General features: G+C 50.1%; 2 protein-coding genes across 2 annotated transcripts; both read left to right on the forward strand.

Annotated features, from left to right (window-relative positions):
* The first annotated feature begins 14 nt into the window (after positions 1-14).
* Positions 15-17,671, forward strand: LOC122390299. The gene is made up of 5 exons (XM_043383063.1): positions 15-304; positions 10,889-11,026; positions 12,007-12,216; positions 12,753-12,801; positions 17,662-17,671. Exons 1-5 carry the CDS (start codon positions 142-144, stop codon positions 17,669-17,671), a joined length of 570 nt encoding a protein of 189 aa, XP_043238998.1. The 5' UTR covers positions 15-141.
* Positions 17,672-19,535: 1,864 nt separating this feature from the next.
* Positions 19,536-20,461, forward strand: LOC122390295. The gene is made up of 2 exons (XM_043383058.1): positions 19,536-19,772; positions 20,302-20,461. Exons 1-2 carry the CDS (start codon positions 19,567-19,569, stop codon positions 20,453-20,455), a joined length of 360 nt encoding a protein of 119 aa, XP_043238993.1. The 5' UTR covers positions 19,536-19,566; the 3' UTR covers positions 20,456-20,461.
* Positions 20,462-23,051: the final 2,590 nt, after the last annotated feature.

Raw genomic sequence — 23,051 nt, forward strand, 5'->3', positions numbered from 1 at the left:
CAACTATTGGCAGTCAGTGACGTCATAGTACAGACGGAGCCCCAGCCATCGGCAACTTGTGACGTCACAGTACAGACGGAGCCCCAGCCATCGGTCGCCAGTCTATTCAACACGCTTGAGGAGTCGCTCGGCCTTGTAACCATGACGACGTTCGACGCTCCGTCAGCCCTTGGCGAGGATCAGCTGACGGCGCTCCTGCAGAGTCTTCCCCACTTGGAGGAGCTGACCGTCAGGGTCCCGTCCTTCGGAACGGGGCGGTGGCTGCGGCTGCTGCCGACGTCACTGAGGACGCTATACGTTGCCGGTGAGAAATAGTTGAGGAAACGCGTACTATTACTTCTGAATGGTGATTGGTGAATGGTGAAACATAGCACATATCGTATCGGCTTCAATGATAACTATTCAGCCGACATACGTGTGCCATGCTACCTACATGCTACACAAACATTAGTCACTGTACTCGAGGGCAGCGCTTTTCGAGCAGCGCTGCGGCCCGAAGGTTGGGACTTTGAATTGCGAAAAACGCCCGCCCGCCGCAAAACGCCAACACCGCAAAACGTGCAAAACGCAAGCCGGAAACGCCAACGCAAATATCGCAAGAAAAAAACAAATAAATGCCCGCCAGCCGCGAACCGCAAAAAAACGCAAAACCGCCCGCATCGCACGCACGCTAACCGCCAACTGAAAACGCCTATAAAGCGCCCAACCGCCGCCAACCGCCAACAAATTGAACACCGCAAACGACGCAAAAAAAAAAAACGCCCGCATCGCCCGCACGCCCGCCGCCAAACACAAACACTGCAAAAAGCACAAAATGCCCGCCCGCCGCAGAACGCAAACACCGCAAAACGTGCAAAACGCACGCCCGAAACGCCAACGCATACGTCGAAAAAAATCGCCCACGCAAACCGCAAAAAACGCAAAAAAAGCCGCAAAAAATAAACCGCCCGCATCGCACGCACGCTAACCACCAACCGAAAACGCCTAAAAATCGCCCGCCAGCCCCCAAACGCAAACACCGCAAAAAAACGCCCGGCCGCCGCAAAAAAGAAAACAAACTTCACATAGAAAAGGACGCAAAAACGCCCGCATCAACCGCCCGGCCGCCGCTAAGCACAAACACAGCAAAAACGCCCGTCCGCCGCAAAACGCAAACAACGCAAAAAAGCGCAAAACGCACGCCCGAAACGCCAACGCAATTAAGACCAAAGTGACGCGAGGCGTTACATGTATGTATATGCGTACCTGACAGTAATTTATTAATACATGAAACTGATAAAATATTCCTTAATTTTAGCCCATTTAGGCACTTAACCCGCGCACCGACGGGGGTCTGCGCCAACTTCGTACCAACACAGGGGGGGGGGGGCGGATGACCGCCCCCCTGAGATCTCGAGAACGAAGCATGATAGCGACAAGCGGTAAACGGCATCAGATACGCACGGACAAGGTCTACAATTTTTACTCAGGTCATTTTCAGGTCATGTCAAAGATGACGTCACAGGGGTCAAAAAATCAAAATGGCGGCGCTAGATATGAAGAGTTTTTCTCGAATAACTTTCGAACTAGTCAAGATAGGAACAATCGAAGGGCATCATCGTGATCCTCTCGTCAATCCGCATCGAATGATATATATGTTGACCTCGAAAGGTCATGGTCAAAGGTTGACCTCAGGTCACGTGACCTCGAGGTCATCATGTATATCATTTGATGCGTCTTGACCAGCTGAACACAATGAGACCATCTGCGCGGCTGTATCTTGTTCCTGTACGGAGTTATTGGCAAAAAACCTTTGGTGACCTTTGATGACGTCACATGACCTTACAGCTGCCCAACAGCAAAACAGACCTCAAGGTAGTGTCGGTTGATCGTATATGAAGTCATGTATGGTATATGGGGCCATTCCGACCCGTTTTAGTGGTAAAAACAGGGAGTTGATTTTTCTCCCATTGACTTATAATGGGGAGGTCGAGAAATTGACCTGACCTTAGGTCACCGATATCAAAATTCCGAGATAAAAAAATGTAGCTACTAATTACCTAATAACATCCTGCGACCTTCAAAGGCCTCCGACATCTACTGTAGCTCTGGCACGGTGACAAAGTTGCAAAAAAGCGACTTGAGGTTGGGTCATTCAATGTGACCTGGTGACCTGACCTTAACCCGCGCCCCGTTGGGCTCTGCCAAGCCCCGTTGGGGGGGGGGGCATTTTGGCCCCCCCCCCCTAAGATCTCGAGAACCACGCAACCTAGCGACAAACGGCAAACGGTGTTGGATCATCAGGGAACTACCTTGTTATCTGTTATCAGGGAACTACCTTGTGACCCAATTTTATTGACCCAGGTCAAACCGATGACGTCACAGGTCAGGTCAAAGGTCGAATTTTCACCGTTTACAGGCATTTCAAGAAATGCGTTGTAAAATCGAGTAAAATGCATTTTATTGAAAATCATCGATGGGGAAATATTCTTCAAACACATATTTTGCTATTTGAGGTCACTGATACCAGGTCATGGCACAGAGGTCAGGTCACTGGGGGTTACAATATGAAAGTGTCGTGTCATACATGTTTTATGGCCCATTTTACATGGCAAATGCGATTATGTGGGTCAGGCAGCCTTTGGGGCCAGCTTAGGTCACGTTTTGGTCAAGGTCAGGTCAAGGTCAGGTCAAGGTCAGGTCAAGGTCAGGTCAAGGTCAGGTCAAATTAGGTCAAATTTCAAAGTTAATATTTTTGCATAAAATGGGTATCGAATCGATGCAGCTCGTCACGGGGAGTTCAATGGTAGTCTTTGTTTTGCCGTACGTCGTCTAGAATCGCTAAAAATTGAGTTCGAAAATTTGACGTCATCATTTTTGAACAGTTTTTTCGCTATAACTTGGCCAAAAAACGAGATATCGATCTGAAATTTGATATGTATATAGAAGAGCGCAGGGACTATTACATATTTTCCGTTTGTTTCTAAATTCGGAAAATTTTGGATTTTTTTTAGTTTTTCTAAAAAAATCAATTTTTGAATTTTTTGGGGGTCAAAAACCCAAAATTTTGAAAATCCGAGATAGGAGTTTTGTAGCGCCGCTTTTTGTGTACTAGACCATATAAAGAACTTTGAAATTGCTTGATAACTGTAGATTTGGTGAGCGTTTCAAGATTGCATGTTTTTTGCTCATTTTTGCTCGAGCATGACCTCAGTTTGACCTCAATAACCCGGCCGGGCCCGGGGGGTAATCCCAACCACCGCAGCCCGGGGGGGGGCGTTTTCGCCCCCCCCCCCTGTCTAACTCCGTAAATAAGGGAGCTACGGAAACAAAAGCGATACCAAACGAAAGGTCCTTACGAGACGATTCTAATGCACCTAAAATTTTTGACCTCAGGTCAATTTTCAAGGTCAGAGGTCAAGGTCAAAGGCCAAAACCGGCACATGTGTAGTGATCTCAATATAAGCCTTCTAGAGGACGGCAGGCTGCATCAAACCGAAAAAATTGGGTGTCAAACGAAAGAAGAGAATCTGAGGATTCTGAAAATGTGCTCTAAATTAAAGGTCAAGGTCAAGGTCACGCTCAAAATTGACCTCAAACTTGGCACTTTTTCGCACATCTTGCGTGCTAAATTCTAAGATGTTTTGAAATGTTTTGAGGCTTATCAGTTCCCTATTTGTGGTTCATCTTACGATACAAGGCTGCTCAAAGGTCAAGTTCACAGAAGAGTATCCCTGCTAGAGGCTCTTTCACTGATTCAAGTTAGTAATAATAAATAAGACAATTTTGCCATCCGGAAGCTCTAAATGAAGGCTTAGAGGAAAATAGATGCCAGATTCGTGATCAGCGGGTACAAATCCATCATAAACGACCTTTCATGTGTCAAGGTCAACCAGAGGTCATTCGAGGTCACATGAGGTCAACATGAAACTTGACCTTTTCCGAACAAAATATATATCATTCGACGCGGCTTGACAAGGCGAATGCGATGGTACCACTACTGCCGTAGCTCTAGGACCATTTTTGTCGAAGTTATTTGCGAAAAACTAAAACCACATTTCGGGGTCGTTGACCTGACCTCTGACCTCAGGTCACCAAAACTATTTTTCTATTTTTTTCTAGGTCAAACGCTACACAGCCGTGCTCGTAATTTGTCTTTATCTCTAAAACTCTATTTTTAGCAGCTATTTGAAGTTTGCGTCTGTGACGCCGAAGTTTGCCGTGCAGGGGTCTAGAGAAATGGACGTTGTGACGTCATCAAGGGGGCTAGGTCCAAATTTTTCACTTCAGAAGATGTCAATTGATGGGAGAAAAGGTACTGAAAGTTTCGCCTTCCTATCCCTAAGCGTTCGGGAGTTATCGCAAATATTCGCCAGGGGGGCGAAAAACGCCCCCCCGGCCCGCGAGGGATAACTCCTGACCTAAGGTGACCTAAGACTTGAAATTTGGTGTGAAGGTGTCAAATTGATGCCCGGGAAGGTACTGAAAATTTGGCGGCGCTACCACAGGGGGGGGGGGCAAAATGCCCCCCCCCAACGGGGCGAGGGTTAAAAGTTAGGAGGTTCAAACTTGCACACCATGTGTAAAATTGATGAGAGAATAGCCGTACCAAATTTCGCGGCGCTACGCGCCGCGGTTTTCCCGCTATTCGCGAAAAACCTCAAGGGGGGCCGATATTCGCCTCCCCCCGTCGGTGCGCGTGTTAATGGTGCAATAGAGACAATAATGGCGCACAACAGCCTATTTTATGCCTCGATTCATATGTGGCGCAGCCTGGTTTAGTGCACTACTGTTGCAAGTTTCGAAGAAATCGGCCAGTCGAAATATACAGACGTAATATTCCTAAACTTTAGCCACTTTAGCTAAAGTAGCGCACTAGAGACAAAAACGACGCACATTTTGTTGTATTCGTTGCGCCGTATGTGGCGCAGGTCATTTTAATGCATCAATGCAATGTTACAAGTTTCGTCTAAATCGGCCCATAAAAGGCAAAGTTATGGCTAAAACGCCTTACATTGAGAGTGCACGTGGTCACTCGAGGTGGGGTGCCACGTGCCACGTGCCACGTGCGGCTTAGGGACAAATAACGACCACCCTTTTGTACCACATGAAAGAGGTCGTCAGTGCTCATGGGCAAACTTTTGGGTGCGCCATCATTGCATCCCATTGGCCGATCAAACTTGGCCAATTTTTAAAGGTAGTGCCAGCTTTCCTGGACCGTATGGAGTTAATGGCCCAGATAAGGAGAACCGGATTTTTAGAACTTACCCATACCTTCAAAACTCATGGAAACGTCTTAAATTCTTCAAATTTTGAGTACCCCAGTGTGAAATTCGCCCCGACGGGTTGTCGGTCGTACCCCAACCACATTTCACACCACTATGAACAATAAATGCACACACTGAAATCGCTATTACCGATAGGCTCATCCAATCAAGTTTCGATAAACCCGTTCATCATCATCTCCTGCGGTTTCGAACACGCCTGTTAGGTGATGCGGTAGACCGCGCCCAAAGCCAGGGCCCCGGTAACGTGAGGTAGCCGAGTCGGGGCAGCGTGCGCTGACCCAAGCCGGGGCCGCGCGTCCTCCCGGTGTCATGTGATAGCCCGGGGCTGCCCGCGGGGATGCGGTAGACCGCGCCCAAAGCCGCGGCCCCGGCTTGGTTCAGTGCACGCTGCCCCGACTCGGCTACCTCACGTTACCGGGGCCCTGGCTTTGGGCGCGGCTTCTGCTCATACTTTGTGGTGCGGTGGTGGTGCGTCGGGCCGCGCGCTCTGACTTCGGCCAAGAAAAATGCGTCAGCTGATCATTGTCATTTCTGCCACTTTCATGTGGTGAGATGGGGTCATAACTTTAGAGACGGCTGTTTCATATCAATTATTTTACATAAAATAATATTTCAAACCATGAATTAATGTTTGACAGACAGACTAAAGAAACAATACCAATACAGGCTTACAGTTCAAATTCGACATTGTGTTGTCTACGATTAGACAGCTGATAACTCATTCCCGTACGTCGTAACTCTATACTGACCTTTGCTTATTGTCACATGTGTGCCGCATTCATGATTGTTGCCGATGCCTGTTTGCAGGTCAGCCCACTACAGTTGTTATACATATCGAAAAACCGATAAACCTTTAGGCGAAAAAAGCACTATTTTAGGCCCATTTTGGATTTTCTTTGCGATATTAGGTAAAAACAGAAGCTTCTTATCCTAGGAAAAATAAAATGTGAAATCATTCGAAGGTGGCACACTACCTTTAAATTGGGGCTTACCTCACTATCCGTCACAATATCTCCGGAATGAAGAACCCCGGGCGGCCACGTGCTTGACATGTAGTAGACCCAACACCATTGGTCATTGTCGCAACCGACTTGGAACTCTGGCTCAAACCCATGCAGTGAGGTTATCATCTGAGCATAATTATGCACCAATTGCTCCCTACCCCAAAGTGCTACACCCACGTGGCGCACGTGCGAAAACACGCGCACCACGTGATGAGGTGTACAACTACCCTAAAGCATCCCCTTGACGACTGACCTCGATTGGTTTCGCTGGCACGCATTGTTTTCGCGGCACAGGCTATCATACCAGCAGTGGTCAAATTTTCACGGAGGTGGTCCCCTTAACCCGCGCCCTGCTGGGGGGGGGTGTTTGAACACCCCCCCCCCCCTTGTGGTTTTTCGCGAATATCTCAAAAACGGCGGCGCGGAGCGCCGCCGTTTTTGGTACACCTTATCATACATCAATTCTACACATATTGTGAAAATTTCAGACCAAGGTCATTCAAGGTCAGGTCACCAGGTCACTTGAAGTGACCTCACCTCATAAAAACTTTCAATGTCTGTCATAGCTACACCGAGTGACCGATCGCTTTGAAACTTTCAGCGATTGCTAAGAGCAATAGCATGTACAAAATGTATATCTCAGAATTTTGATATCGATGACCTAAGGTCAGGTCAATTTTGCGACCTCCCCATTATAAGTCAATGGGAGAAAATTGAAATGCGCCTCTTTTGGATGAAAGACATTATAAACACTCCCAAACACCGAATTACAAGTGGTTTAGACACACTGAACTTAAAAATGGTGTCCGTGACCCTTGTTTATGCCCTGAGGTCATCTTAGGTCACGAATGGTATCTAACAGTTTTTGGCAAATAACTTTTGATAGAGGCATGCTAGAGCGATGAAAACGCCTTAGATGTGTTCAGCTCGACGATACGGATCGACTGATATGCAACATGACCCTTTCCGGTCAGGTCATGACCTTGACCTGAGGTCAAATTTTCAAGTTGACCTTTCAAGGTCAAGTTATAGTTCATTCGATGCGTCTTGACGAGAGGAACACGATGCCGGTAAAAGTAAGCTCGTACAAGGCTTGGGTCAAAAGTTATTGCAGAAAAACTGTTTTCAAAAAAAATCGGCTATTTTTGCAGTTTTTGCCCCCTGTAGGCAAAACCGTTGACGTTAGGTCAAATCTGAGAGAACTACTCAGAAAGGGCGTTAATAGGGCTATCGAATGCGCTTTTCCGCGGCGCTGTAGCTCTATTGGTTCCCGAGTTATGCGTTGGCTTCTTGGAAATTTTCGACATTCGACCTGGAAATCGGCGAAATTTTGCCTTCAATGACCTCTGGTGACCTGACCTTTGACCTGACCAAAAAATTGACCGAAGTGATTTCGTCATTATTTTTTACGCTCTTTCGAACGCCGCCTTCCGCGTATCGCTACGTGGCCCAGGAGCCGAGTTACAAGGGGGGGTGTTCAAACACCCCCCCCAGCAGGGCGTGGAAATCCAGGATCCCCAGCAGGGCGCGGGTTAAACAAGACCGGAGCGTGCACGTGCATTTCAATCGCCCCATATATGGCCTATGCCACGTGCAGTAGGCGACATGTGGGTGCATATCATACTGAAACATTTTCAAAATCTAGCGTGGGAATTTTGAGCAAAATTGATTTTGGGTATTTTTTGTATTTTAATGAAGTATTTTTTCTTCAAGAAATCCCATTGACTTAAAGCCTATTTCTTGTGTTATCTTCAACCAGCTCGGACTCGGAGTGTAATCGCCACGCCGATTGTGGATTGCTCTTGATCGTCAATACATACATACATACATACATACATAAAGGGACTATCCCACCTTTAACATGGGGTTTGAGTTGAGATAGCCAAGTTTGCGGCGAGGTTCAGAAACCACTATCTATCTAGGTTGCAACCCCCGCGGCCTCTTGGTGTTGAAGAAATTCGTTCCCTTCATTTGAAAATGGGCCTTGTACAAGGCCTTATCTTCAACATGGAGCGACCGTTAGTGTGACGTCACCTCGTTTAGTCATTCTGATTTAAATGGGTTTGTTCGTTGAAAAATCGCTTAAAAATTGGTCTGAACTTTGTTGTGGCGCCTACAGAGTAAAAAGAATCAGCTTTATGACAGTAATGTGGCCTGGGGAAGGAGGTAATTTTGGGCTGTGACGTCACATATTTGAAAGTTTGTGTTTGGAATATGGGAAGCCTAAGATGTTTAATGAAAAATAAATGCCAGAACCGTGTTCCTGGTCATCCAATCTATAAAGTCGGGCACAATTTAACTGGTTTTAACAACATTTTAGAAGGTGGGATAGTCCCTTTAAACCAATGACGGCTGCATGTGCAATTTGCACCCCCTTACCGAGGCTGCCCGAAACGGCGCCGCCGGCTAATGGCAGATGCCGGGGCGGCCACCCAGCACATAGAAGACCATCGCATTACAAGCACCCGTCTGCGAGAAATGCGATGCCGAAAATACACCTAATGTTGAAGCCTATGGGCCCAAAACATGTGCACGTGCCACGTGCAAGAAAAATAATTATATTCTTAGCTGAGGGTGTTTCGTGGTAGATAATCTACGGGGGCAGCTGCCCTGAAAATTTCATCAAAATCTATACTCATACTCATACTCATACTCATATATTTCGGTTACATCCAAGAAATTGGGTTTTCAGTAAACCACGTCATACATTCAGTAGTTCAAAACTCATACCTATACATACAGGACATATTCTATAGAGGTTAAAACACACCACACATGATAAACTGACCACATTGACCAGCCGGATTAAACATGCCGTTTCTTAACCTTTTTACGGAACGCCGCCAGACCGGTGCAGTTTCGAACAGGCGCAGGCAACTCATTCCATGAACGAGTTGCGCGACAGATGAATGAGCGCCGGGCAAGCTCAGTTCGCACTAATGGTGTCAATAACGGAAAATCGGAATACCGATACCAAACCAAATACCAACCAAAACCGTGGGGAAATACCGAAACCAAACCAACTTGGGAAAATGAGAGAAATACCAACTTTTTACCGATTTCTTAGCCTCTTATACATTAGTGAGGGTTCACGATACCAACAAAATACCAAACACATTACGATTGAAATGCCAAATACCAAGTTGGTTTCGGTTTGGTATCGGTATACCAAAAAGTTGGTATCCGATTGACATCTCTAGTTCGCACGCGCGGGACATGAAGCTGACCGTCACTGGTTGCCCTAGTGCTGCGGCTCGACACCGCAGTACGGTGGACGATGCGGCTGCGGATCGAATCAGGGGCATGCGAGTCATGCATCAGTTTAAATATAACATGCAGATCATGCTCACGCAGTAGCTCCTGTACAGCAGGCCATCCCAGTTCCTTGCGGGACGCTGTCACACGGTCGCAACGCCTGAGGTTCGTTACGATTCTGACACAGAAGTTTATGCATTTCTGCAGTCTCCTCAGCTGTGTGACTGTGCAACCGCCCCATACAGACATGCAGTACGTTATTAGCGGGAAGACTAGCGCTTCAATCATAGCGCTTCAAGCTTACGGGTCTCGCGCGGCACGCGGTGTCGAATCCTTGACAGACCGATCAGTACACTATAGCACCGGCGCAAAATGTATGATATGTGTTTGTCCCATGTCATGGCGTCGTCCACGGCCAAGGCCGTATAAGAGGTCCACGGCGACGCCCAGCACCCTCACCGACTGTACCGGGAAAATTTGAGTTTCCAAAATGGATATGGAAGCCAGTTTCGGTTTTCAATGTTGCGATTTTACCATGATCATCTCAGTTTTAGAGGGGTTGATTTTTAATCTGTTCTGGGTAAACCATTTTAGAGCAGCAGACATGCTGGTTTCCAAACGTATTTTCATGTCAGAGAGGTTGTTCGGTAAGTCAGAGTGGAGGAACTGGGCGTCGTCCGCATACATAACGATTTTCTCAGCAGGTACATGTTGTGGCAAGTCGTTGGTAAATACCAAAAGTAGGACCGGGCCCAGGATCGAACCCTGGACCACTCCGTGTGACACGCTCAACCTATCGGTTCGTTTGGAAGCCTATCAAGGTGCCCGGATCTCCCACACCAAACACGAATCCTTTCCCGAAAAGGAACCACCCTCAGTTTGTTTTTCAATAGAAAAACACCATTCAAAAGAATAGTGTTTGTCTAATGAAGAAACAACCTTCGGGTATGTACTGAGACTGTATGACCTGTATGTAGGTACTGAACTGTATTAACTGACTCATGTATAAGCGCAGTGCATGCATTGTGCACAATGTTCAATTACTGTCCAACAGTGCCGATCGACCCTGGCTTTGTCAGTGTCGTCTGTGTCAGGAGACGCGTTTACATAGGGTTTGTTGCAAGCTTATATCTCCGTCCGTGATGTTGCAAAAGATGCCAATGGTGCTGAATAGTTTACAAAATGATCCCCTCTAAATATTTGAAGACCACTGCATCGAAATTATCGCCAAATTAACGAGCTAGAGCCTCGTCAAAAATGCTATGTAAACCGGGTAAGGGTTTGACACCACAGTGTGAGCCGCCTCCCGACCGGCAGCAGCTCTGTCCGACTGCAGTCAGCTGACACAGCTCTGTCCGACAGGGCCGGAGGTGACGAAGCCGAGGTGGCCGGGACGGCACGGGAGTGGTCTGTCGGTGTCTCTCCAAGGGGTGACTGCCGACACCATCAGCCACCTGGCCACGGAGCTGGGGTCACGGATTACCCTACTAGTCACGGATGGTGAGCAGCGGTTGAAGTTACTCATATATGAATGGCTAGGAAGGGATAAACCAACAGTGGGTGTTCCGGCGCTCGGCGCTCGCTGGCTGTGACGTCACGGCCACCCCGGCGTTCCGCGGCCCGGCTGACCTCAAGTGACCTTGAGACGCGCTGCCGGCCGCGTCAGCTGATTGTCGGCGGTGCGGGGCGACCCCAAACGCTGCCGGACTGGTCAGGTGCAGGTGGCGCTGCCGGGCGCTCCTGAACGGGGCAGGGGCCAGGGGCGACACAGGGACACGAAGAACGGAGAAACAGGCCGGCGTCAACGCTCCTTGCTTGTTATTTTTGCTCTAAGGAACTGCTTTTTTTCTAGCAAATGTTCATAAATAACATGGAGAACCAGTTTATCCCCGACAATCTGAAGCCTAAATCAAACCAGGCATAACTGGATACAACACATATTACATGTATCGCAGGTAATGCTGCCTCATCCTAAGGTAAGACGGAAGCCATAAGCCATGGCAAGCTGTAGGATGACAAGTCGTGTGCCGTGTGGTGAATGGTGATGGTCAATGATTTGGCCCTCTATTGGACGTAATATTTACGCTACAAATTTTATAACGATACAAAATTGTTATTATTAGCTACACATAAGTGCTGAACAAAATACTTACGTGAAAAGGTTTCAAAAACTGTCATATTGATCAATTGACATCATGAGAATATGCCTAGTTGGGAATATAATGCACTAATTAATGGTGATTTTTGTTTTATATGTGAAAGACCCATTATCATTTTATTTGTTGAATATTCTGTTACGGAAATTCGCCGTAACTTATGAAATTCACATCGTTTTGATAAAGTACATATTTACTCAGACACGGAATTATCACAGCATTGTAGCCACAAACAATTTTCACTCTGTGTTGTCTACACCTGTAGGTAAGTGTACAATGTTTGACCTAGACAAATGCCTGACATTGGTTCAATCACCTTTCCAGCACAAATAACTACTATTCCAAGTCAACTTCGTGGTGCCATCATCAGGGTGGACCCAAACACTGTCATCCTTCCGGCCGGAGTCGGTGACAGCGAGCTGACGGAGCTGCGGAGCTCACGGGAGACTGTGGAGCGGCTGTCAGTCTCCGCCGCCGACCTCCCGCTACTGAGGGAGCAGCTGCCGGAGGGCCTCGAGTGCCTCAATGTCAGAGGTGAGATGCCACGGAACATGCATGTAATGCCGGTATAATGGACAATGCACATGGATATACAAATGAATAGGGAGACAGACGGCAAATGGACGAACCGTTCGAATTCAGCCAACATCTTACAGCCTTGTTTGTGTTATATGGTATTGTTAGAGTGATGCAATGCATGCATTTGCATATAGTGTGAGCATCAAGTGCATGCATGAAATATTATTGTAGCAATTATGGTAATTTGAAATGGTTTCATTGCAACCACTGCGAACCATATATTTATGTTGTCTACCTACCTGATCCGTTACTATACCATGACTGGCTGCCCAGTGCCTAGGCCAATGTGCCTTGAAAAAATCGTAATACTTATGTTGCTCCTATTTGCATATTTACGTATGTATGCTGTTGCTAAAAATATCGTTGTGCAGCCGCTCGGATGTGTTAGTGCTGGCTGTGTCAGTGTCTGACACTCTGGTGTCAGTGGTGCAGCGGGGAGCTGGCGGCAGCTCTGTCCGACTGCAGTCAGCTGACACAGCTCTGTCCGACAGGGCCGGAGGTGACGGAGCCGAGGTGGCCGGGACGGTACCGGGATGGTCTGTCAGTGTCGCTCCAGGGGGTGGCTGCCGACACCATCAGTCACCTGGCTAACCTGGGACGGACGGTCAACCGACTGGAGATTTACGGTGAGCAGCGGCAGCACGGACAGGCCGTTGATATACGAGCTCAGCGAATGGCAGACACCGAGTAACGGTGTGCCGTTGTCGGATCTCATTGAGACAGGTGCGATACATAGCCAATGTGCCTTGTGAAATAATCGAAGCCAACTGAGCTCAAAAATGGAGGAAGACTGTACAATCAGTGACATATTCGTTCATAGTTAGTTGAACTACATATTTCGATTGTAATACAATGTGCAATGCACTTCAATGCATTGGCTGAACTGATTGCATATCCATAGATAACATGAACATTCATGCTATCATGTTCATTTATTCATGTTATCACATTCATTCATGTTTATATGGCATATCATATAGTACCACTGTTATACCATGGCTTACGGTGTCCATAAAACCGCATGCGAATTCATAGCTGTTTCGTTTTTTTTTTCATATATCGCCATGTATTGCAGTCCGCTGATCCTGTCTGTATACGTGTCTGTGTGTTTTCCAGACTCTCCTGATCTCACGGCCGGCAGCCTGGAGCCCCTCACCAGGTGCCCTGTGCTGTACAGTCTCACCCTGTCCGGCGGCGTCCCTGACGCCGTGAGCCTGGAGCCCCTCACCAGGTGCCCTGGGCTGCAGCGGCTGTCGGTCACCGCCGCCGACCTCCCGCGACTGAGGGGGCAGCTGCCGGAGGGCCTCAGACTCCTCAATGTCAGAGGTGAGATAACGCAGGTCACACATGTAATGCTGGTACATGCAAATGGTCAGCGAAGACGGCATATGGACGAACCAATTAGCATCAACTAGCAAGTTTCATCGTTAATCGTGTATATTACTCGCATTGTGGTGAGAGGGGGAAGGGGTTCAATGCATGCCTTCGATAGTGTTCAACCTTGTGGCATATGCGTGGAATATTAGTGTAACGTCACGGGGTGATTTAAAAGTTGAGGTACTAGCGATAGTTGCATTGTCACAAGCAGCAAATTTCCGACCAAACGTATTGAGTATTAATCGACAACTGACACACTGGCGGATCCAGGCTTGCGTTTTTTTTTTGGGGGGGGGGGCAACTCATGCAGGAGCCAAACCTAGGGTACCCCCAAATCCTGTTTTCTCATCGGATTTAGGCCACTTATTTTTCGTCACAGCCCTGACACTATGAATTTTTTTTAACTAAAAAGAAAAATATATAAATGGTAGCCCACCCGACCCATGCCTTTATATTACTTTGTAAACACTTACCATTGTTTTATCGACCAGTTAAAGGGACCCTCCCACCTTAACATTAGATTTGAGCTGAGATAGCCAAAATGGGGTCCCTGGCTCACAATTACCGGTTTCGGCACGCACTCACAACATCGAGAAATGCCTTAAATCGGAAATATTGAATTTCAAAATTGCAGCATTTTGATTCAGAGGGGCTAATGCTTTTGGATACCCCTCTGAATGTGTGACGTCAGCGGAGATCTAATGATTTTTTAATATTTTACTAAAACGTTTGGTAGCATGCGGTGGTATAGGCTGCTTTGCGCGCAACAAATGCCGCACTTTCAAATAAAGTCGCTAGGAACAGCAGCGGATATCCCAAAAAGTAAACAAAAATAAAAGTCTAATCTCTTGAAAACCGGTGAATTTTTTTTCGATAAAATTTGGTAGATATTCGTTTTCGCCCTTTCTGAACCTAGCGACATCACTTTCATGCCAATTCATTAACTTTTTTGAAGGTGGGAGGGTCTCTTTAACCCGCTTCGAGTCAGTGCTTGGGTCCCTTTGCGGGCCGGAGGTGGTAAAACAGCCCTGTCTAACTCGGCTCCTGGGCCACGCCCTGATTGAACTATGTTTCATTATCGTTTGGGGGAGGGGGAAAACGGGCCACTTTAGGCCTCTGGGAAGGGGGCATGGCCCTAAATGCCCCCTCCCTGGATCCGCCAGTGTAAGAAGAGACCATTGGAGCTGCAGTTGGGTACCTCAGACATCAGGGTACGCCCTCAGATGTATGTATAGGACTCGCATGGAGACCTCTTATGCTATAGTGTACTGAAAGGACCCAAAGGAGCCTGTCTATATGGGCTCCCGGAGATAGACGTGGGCCCTCAGGAGCCCGCCAGAGCCCCAATGAGGGATAAGTGAGGGATACCAAGTGCCTGCAATTGCATATTGCATAAGCCATAACGCCTTTACAAATCAATATATTATGCATCAGTGGCAGATCCAAGGGGGGCCACATGGGTCATGACCCCCTTGGTGCCCGGGGGCACCACAGGCCTGTCAGGGGCACCACCGGCCTAGTAGGGGCACCACCAGCCCGCCAGGGGCACCACAGACCTAGCAAGGGCACCACGGGCCTGTGAGGGGCCCCACAGGCTTGTCAGGGGCACCCCAGGTCTGTCAGGGGCACCAGAGACCTGCCAGGGGCGCCGCCGGCCTCGCAGGGGCACCATGGGCCTGTCAGGGACACCAGAGGCCTAGCAGGGGTACCACAGGCCTTACAGGGGCACCACCGGCCTTGCAGGGGCACCTTGGGCCTGTCAGGGGCACCACAGTCCTGTCAGGGCCTAGGGGCACCAGCGGCCTAGCAGGGGCACCACAGGCCTGCCAGGGGCACCACCGGTCTAGCAGGGGCACCATGGGCCTGTCAGGGGCCCCACCGGCCTCGCAGGGGGCACCACCGGCCTCGCAGGCATCACGGCATCACGCAGGGGCACCTTGGGCCTGTCGGGGGCATCACGGGCCTGTTGGGGGCACTTTAGGCTTGTCAGGGGCACCACAGTCCTGTCAGGTCCCAGGGGCATCAGCAGCCTAGCAGGGGCACCCTAGGCCCGCCAGAGGTACAGCCCACCGCTAAAGTAATGTAGGGTTTTACCAAACTCAACGGTTGGCTTTGACTGGCGATTGTTTAATGCGAAGTGATTGAAAAGAAGATGTCAATAGCTAAAATTGCAGCTGCAAGGGTGACGATACATATAAGCTACATTCAAAGTTTCATTGTAGTCTGGCTAATCGTTCCTAAGCTTCAGAAGCAGAACATACCCATGACTGAAACCCCACATTACTTCTGCTGTGGACTGTACCACAGGCCTGCCAGCGTCCAGGGGCACCACAGGCCTAGCAAGGGCACCACGGGCCTGTCAGGGGCACCTCAGGCTCCCGTGCCCCCCCCCCCTTCTCCCCCCAGATCCGCCAGTGATGCCACACCACGCGAAACACCGCCAACTACCAGCTGCCGCGCCATAAACACGTGCCAACAACAGTCTTTTTTTTAAGGTCGACTCCGCTCGCGCAACTTTTGACTGACCCTCACTGCTACTATATTGCTTCCATATTATGCTGTGGAAAGCTTTACTTCACCAAGTGGCTAAAAACCTCCATCAAGGTATATTTTCTTAGCAATTTTTCTGGCGTTTTGGGGGGGGGGGGCAAACAGGCCACTTTAGGCCTTTGGGGGGGGGGGGGGGGCATGGCCCCCGTGGCCCCCCCCCTGGATCCGCCAGTGAACTGACACTGACTGACTATATAGAGAGAGCTCGCTGACGACGAGTCTGAGCAGACTGACGAGACTGACTGGCCGCGGCCCTGGCGCGGCGGTTATACAGAGTATAGGTGGCGCCACGATCGAGGGCGGCCAGCACGGGAATGCAGGCATTGCTGCAAAGTGCAATTAGTAACTAGTAAGCAGTTATTCCAATGAGGAATGATTATAGACATAGTGCAACCAATGAGAGTAGTATAAGTAGTTTCATAGACTATTGTGTTACTTACGCTATTGTATTACTTATTATTACGCATATACTTATCGCATATAATAGGTACAGTCCACAGCAGAAGTAATGTGCTGTTTCAGTCATGGGTATGTTCTGCTTCTGAAGCTTAGGATTGATTAACCTGACTACAATGAAACTTTGAATGTAGCTTATATGTATCGTCACCCTTGCAGCTGCAACTTCAGCTATTGACATCTTCTTTTCGATCACTCCGCATTAAACAATCGCCAGTCAAAGCCAACCGTTGAGATTGGTAAAACCCTACATTACTTTAGCGGTGGGCTGTACTTATTATGTTTTCACATTCCACATACCTAGGTACTTATGACTGCTGAGTGCTGGTGCCAAAAATTGCTGTGCGGCCGCTCGGCTGTGTCAGTGCTGGCTGTGTCAGTGTCTGACACTCTGGTGTCAGTGGTGCAGCGGGGAGCTGGCGGCAGCTCTGTCCGACTGCAGTCAGCTGACACAGCTCTGTCCGACAGGGCCGGAGGTGACCGAGCCGAGGTGGCCGGAGTGGAACCCGTTGGGTCGTCTATCAGTGTCGCTCCAGGGGGTGGCTGCCGACACCATCAGTCACCTGGCTGACCTGGGACGGACGGTCACAGGACTGGAGATATACGGTGAGCAGCGGCAGCACGGACAGGCCGCTGATATACCAGCTCAGTGAATGGCGGACACCGAGTAACGGTGTGCCGTTGTCGCACCTCATGGAGACAGGTGTGATACATAGCCAATGTGCTTTGCGATAAAATGAAGCTAAATGAGCTCCAAACAAAATAGAGGAGGACTGTTCACTCAGTGACATATTCGTTCAGAGTTAGTTGATCATACTCATAACAATTGTGTTGCACTGTTCAATGAAGTTCAATGCATTTGCTTAACATTGCATATCATATAATAGCACTGTTTTACCATTGTCTACTGTGTCCATGAAACCATGTGAATTATTAGGTGTTGTTTCGTTTTGTCATATATCGACATGTATTACAGCCAACTGATCCTGTCTGTATGTGTGTCTGTGTGTTTTCCAGATTGTACTGATCACACGACCGGCAGCCTGGAGCCCCTCACCAGGTGCCGTGGGCTGCAGGAGCTATCAGTCACCGCCGCCGACCTCCCGCGACTGATTGGGCAGCTGCCGGAGGGCCTCTGGCGCCTCAATGTCAGAGGTGAGATACCGCAGATCACACATGTAATGCCGGTATATGCAAATGAACAGGGGAGACGGCAAATGGACGAACTGATCAGCCTCAACTAGCAAGTTTCATCGTTAATCGTGTATATTACTCGTCTCGTATTGTGGTGAGAGGGGGAAGGGGTTCAATGCATCCCCTTCGATAGTGTCCATGCTTGTGGCATATGCGTGGAATATTAGTGTAACGTCACGGGGTGATTTAAAAGTTGAGGTACTAGCGATAGTTGCATTGTTACAAGCAGCAAATTTCCGAACAAACGTATTGAGTATTAGTGCGAATTCGGCATCCGGAAAATCAGGGATAATTTTCCTGGATCAACGGGATCATTCGGTGTTTTAGGCTGACACCGTGCACAACGCACATGCCAATGAGTAAAAGAGCCATTACTGAAGCAAAAGCAATATAAAAATATGACTTGTTGCATCGATAGTCCTTGCAATACCAAATTATTACCGGTGATCCCGGATAATTATCCCTCATTTTCCGGATGTCGAACGCACGCCTGATCGACAACTGACACTGACTGACTACACAGAGAGCTCGCTGACGACGAGTCTGAGCAGACTGACGGGACTGACTGGCCGCGGCCCTGGCGCGGCGGTTATACAGAGTATAGGTGGCGCCACGATCGAAGGCGGCCAGCACAGGAATGCAGGCATTGCTACAATTAGTGAGCACGTATTCCAATGAGGAATGATTATAGACATAGTGCAACCAATGAGAGTAGTATAAGTTGTTTCATAGGCTACTGTATTACGCATATACTTTTCGCATATACGTATTATGTTCATATTCACATTCTACATATGACTGCTGCTGCTAAAAAATTGTTGTGCGGCCGCTCGTCTGTTTCAATGCTGACTGTGTCAGTGTCTGACACTCTGGTGTCAGTGGTGCAGCGGGGAGCTGGCGGCAGCTCTGTCCGACTGCAGTCAGCTGACATAGCTCTGTCCGACAGGGCCGGAGGTGACGGAGCCGAGGTGGCCGGGACGGTACTGGGGTGATGGTGGTCTGTCAGTGTCGCTCCAGGGGGTGGCTGCCGACACCATCAGTCACCTGGCTGACCTGGGACGGACGGTCACACTACTGGAGTTATACGGTGAGCAGCGGCAGCACGGCCAGGCCGCTGATATATACGAGCTCAGCGAATGGCGGACACCGAGTAACGGTGTGCCGGTGTCGCACCTCATTGAGACAGGTGTGATGCATACAGTGGCGGATCCAGGGGGGGGGGCAAAATGGGCATTTGCCCCTTCCCCAAACGGCATAGTTTTAACATTACGCCTATGGACGATGCATGGAAAGAATCGATAAATTGTTAAGGTTTGCCCCCCCCCCCCCCCCCAGTTCTGAGCTGGATCCGCCTCTGGATGCATAGCCAACGTGATTTGTGAAATAATGAAGCTAATTGAGCTCCAACATGGTGTGAATCAGTGAGGGCATGGAATCGGTGACATATTCGTTTAGACTTAGTTGAACGTACACATAATGATTGTAATGCAATGTTCAATGCAGTTCAATGCATTGGTTGAACTGATTGCATATCATATATTACCATTGTTATATCATCGTCTGTGTCCATAAAACCATGCGAATTCATAGCTGTTTCGTTTTTTTCCGTATATTTACATATATTCCTGCCGACTGATATTGTCTGTATGTGTGTCTGTGTGTTTTCCAGACTGTCCTGATCTCACGGCCGGCAGCCTGGAGCCACTCACCAGGTGCTCTAAGCTGGACATGATCACCCTGTCCGGCGGCGTCCCTGACACCGTGAGCCTGGAGCCACTCACCAGGTGCCCTGAGCTGCAGTATCTCACCCTGTCCGGCGGCGTCCCTGACGCCGTGCTGGACAGTCTCAGCGGCTGCCCCGGGCTGAGGTTCCTTAGACTGGGGGACCGCCAGCGGCCGGCAGAGACGGCCTTCACAGCAGCAGCGGTCACCAGGTCAGTCAGCAGACACTGGCGAGGGGTGTCCTGTCAGACACTGACACTGGCACAGTGACACTGACACTATGACACAGTGGCACTGACACAGTGACACACTGACACAGTAACACACTGACACAGTAACACGCTGACACTGACACTGACACACTGACACTGACACACTTACACTGACACTGACACACTGACACATTGAAGCTGACACACTGACATTGACACTGCCACACTTACACTGACACACTGACACTGACACACTGACACACTGACACTGACACTGACACTGACACACTGACACTGACACTGACACTAACACTGGCATACTGACACTGACACTGACACACTGACACTGACACACTGACACTGACACACTGACACTGACACACTGACACTGACACAGTGACACCGACACATTGACACAGTCACCAACACACCGGCACTGAACTACTGACACTGACACTGACTCGTACGTCCGGCCGGCTGGTGCCGCTGTGTTTGTGTGTGACGGCTCTGCTGCTCTGCTCTGTTACAGACTGGTGAAGTCGTGTCGGAAGCTGTGGTGGCTGTACCTTCACTGCACGGCAGACACCGGCCGGGCCGTGCTGACCGCCCTGAAGGAGGCGGACCTGGGCCGGCGCAGTGATGGCCGGCCCCGTACCATCGATCTCCGTATCCCCGGTAGGTGAGAGGGCGCCGCGCGCCGCGCCTCTGACCAGTCAGTCCCTCACAACAGACGCTGCACGGCGCCACCGGCCTCTCAGACACACACACTCGACCACCGCCGGAGGCCACGTCACGGACGGTGACGTGACGCGTCACGGCCACCACGGCCGACGGTGACGTCACGTCAGCCGTCTGTCCTGTGTGTGACGTCACTGGCCGGCGGTGTGTGGACATGGCTGTACCGCTGTCTGTGTGTCTGTCTGTGTGTGACGTGTCCACCTCAGACGTGTCTCTGCTCTGTCCACAGGGGAGCTGTACCGTCAGCTGGAGAGCCAGCAAGGCGCTGGGGTCATAGTGGGGAAGTGGGGGAAATGATGCGCTGCACTACCGACCGTGCAGTGATGAGCTGACTGCAGAGAGGCCGAGCCAGTCGGCCGGGGCCGCCAGCTGACTGCTGCCGTGTGTGCTGCACCAGCCGGCACTGAGAGCGGCGCCGGTCAGCCGGCACACGGCCCCCGTGTCCGCTCTAGTGTAGCCATGTAGTTGTAGTGGTAGTAGTGTAGATGTAGTAGAAGCAGACGGATGTGATGTAGTGGGTAATTACCGGGCGGGTATTGTGGGTAATTGGACGGGAGATGTGATGCAGTGGGTAATTACCGGGCGGGTATTGTGGGTAATTGGACGGGATGTGATCATGTGACCTAGTGGGTAATTGCCGGGTGGGTGTTATGGGTAATTGGACGGGAGATGTGATGTAGTGGGTAATTACCGGGCGGGTATTGTGGGTAATTGGATAGTGAAAAGTGATGTGCTGGAGAGACTACCAATCGTGGCATTACGCTATTCTGTATGTAGAACACACTTCTCTGACGGTCCGACTCGGTTCACCGCGCCTGGTCCCGGCGGCACGGCCGGCCTCGGTCACGTGACCGTCCCCCGGTGGAGTCGGACGGCTCGGTCACGTGACCGTCCCCCCGGGTCTGGCTGCACCTCGGCTCGGCGGTGCTGAGCGCCGTGCTGAGCGTGTTGTGACACGTCCCACACGGACAGCTCTACTCGACTACTGGCTAGCTGCCGTCCGAGCTGGCAGTATACACGCGGTGCCAGTTCAGACGGCGGCCGGCCGCGCCGCGCCCGCCCGCTCCGGTCCCGGCCGGCGGCCGTCACCCGGCCCGGGGCGGGGACCGGTCCGTCAGCTGACCATTGGTCAGTCAGCTGATTGGTCCGTCAGCTGACCATTGGTCAGTCAGCTGACCATTGGTCAGTCAGCTGACCATTGGTCAGTCAGCTGATTGGTCCGTCAGCTGATTGGTCCGTCAGCTGATTGGTCCGTCAGCTGAGTGGTCCGTCAGCTAATTGGTCAGTCAGCTGATTGGTCCGTCAGCTGATTGGTCCGTCAGCTGATTGGCCCTTCAGCTGCCCCGCTCTCCACCGGCGGAGCCCGGCGCACGCCGAGACTCGAGACGTCAAACACAATGTCTATTATATACACGAGAGGAGACGCTTCAGCTGTACCATCTGTAGCCTAGGGCAATTAGTTACCGGGCTAGTATTATGGATAATTTGATGAAGTGATGCGATGTAGTGGGTAATTACCGGTCGGGTATTGTGGACAATGTAACCCTGGGTATGATATAGCCGGCTATTCGACGGTCGGATATAGTCAGCTGGATGCTACTGAATTGTGTAGAGCTCTGACGGCACCGGTCATAACGAGTGTCCTCGCGTCTGTCCGACTCGGTTCACGGAAGCACGCCGTCACGGCCCGGGAGCGCGCCGCCATGTTTTGTGTCCTCTGCTTCGTACAGGGGGGTAATTGGGCTACCGACCGATTGGGAGTCGGAGTCGGAGTCCGTGTCGATCAAGCTGCCTTGACTCCGACTCCGGAACGGCTTTTTAGAGTTTAGTTATCACTTGGCCATGCTACTGATAATCAGCTGCGCTTTGACTAATACATTTTACACATGTCCAGTCTTTGTCCTGGAAAACAGCTACCTTCGGAGCTTACCTCATCATTTGTGCTAATGTCCTGGTGACCTGAGTACAGTTTGGCTCCACCAGAGGAGGGGGGGGGGGGTGTTTCTGCGCCGCTGTGCCGCCGCTGCTGTGACCTGCCGAGCTGCGGTCCCGGCTCCAGAGCACACCGTCGGCCGTCGAGGCCCGGTCCTTCTGTTCCGTGCACATCATCAACAGGTGTCGTATATATCTATAATACAGGCCCAGCGTGGCAGTTCACCGTTAACCGGCGGCCACACACTGACTGGCTGGATCGCCACTCGCCGTATTTCACCGCCTTCCCCGGTGCCGGGCGGACGATAACCTGTATACGACACACCGTTTTACCCGCCGTCATTTGGGATCAGGTCTGAGAGCCGCCTCTGGTAAATCAGCTGCCGTCTCGAGACATTTGGCTGGATCTAGGATCCCATTGGATCCAAGACCACGATAACTATATATCAGATATCAGAACACACATATACCTTTTCTGAGATCCCTGCCCAATACACATATGTTTCTGCCACTCTGGTGTCATGTAAGTAGTTCCCTGTCGCAGTTTTGTGTGTGTTGTATGGCCAGCACCCGTCCCCCTCACAGCTGCAGTGTTCGGTGCTGGTCTGT

Source organism: Amphibalanus amphitrite, unplaced genomic scaffold (genome assembly GCF_019059575.1).
Source record: "Amphibalanus amphitrite isolate SeventyFive unplaced genomic scaffold, NRLGWU_Aamphi_draft 000390F_arrow, whole genome shotgun sequence".
Lineage (NCBI taxonomy): Eukaryota > Metazoa > Arthropoda > Thecostraca > Balanomorpha > Balanidae > Amphibalanus > Amphibalanus amphitrite.

Excerpts from the sequence above, each read along its gene's own strand:
- LOC122390299 (XM_043383063.1), top strand. The coding sequence starts at position 142 with ATGACGACGTTCGACGCTCCGTCAGCCCTTGGCGAGGATCAGCTGACG. Across the intron at positions 11,027-12,006 it reads TACCCTACTAGTCACGGATG|CACAAATAACTACTATTCCA; the intron begins GTGAGCAGCGGT and ends TCACCTTTCCAG. Across the intron at positions 12,217-12,752 it reads CGAGTGCCTCAATGTCAGAG|GGCCGGAGGTGACGGAGCCG; the intron begins GTGAGATGCCAC and ends TCTGTCCGACAG.
- LOC122390295 (XM_043383058.1), top strand. The coding sequence starts at position 19,567 with ATGATCACCCTGTCCGGCGGCGTCCCTGACACCGTGAGCCTGGAGCCA. Across the intron at positions 19,773-20,301 it reads ACAGCAGCAGCGGTCACCAG|ACTGGTGAAGTCGTGTCGGA; the intron begins GTCAGTCAGCAG and ends GCTCTGTTACAG.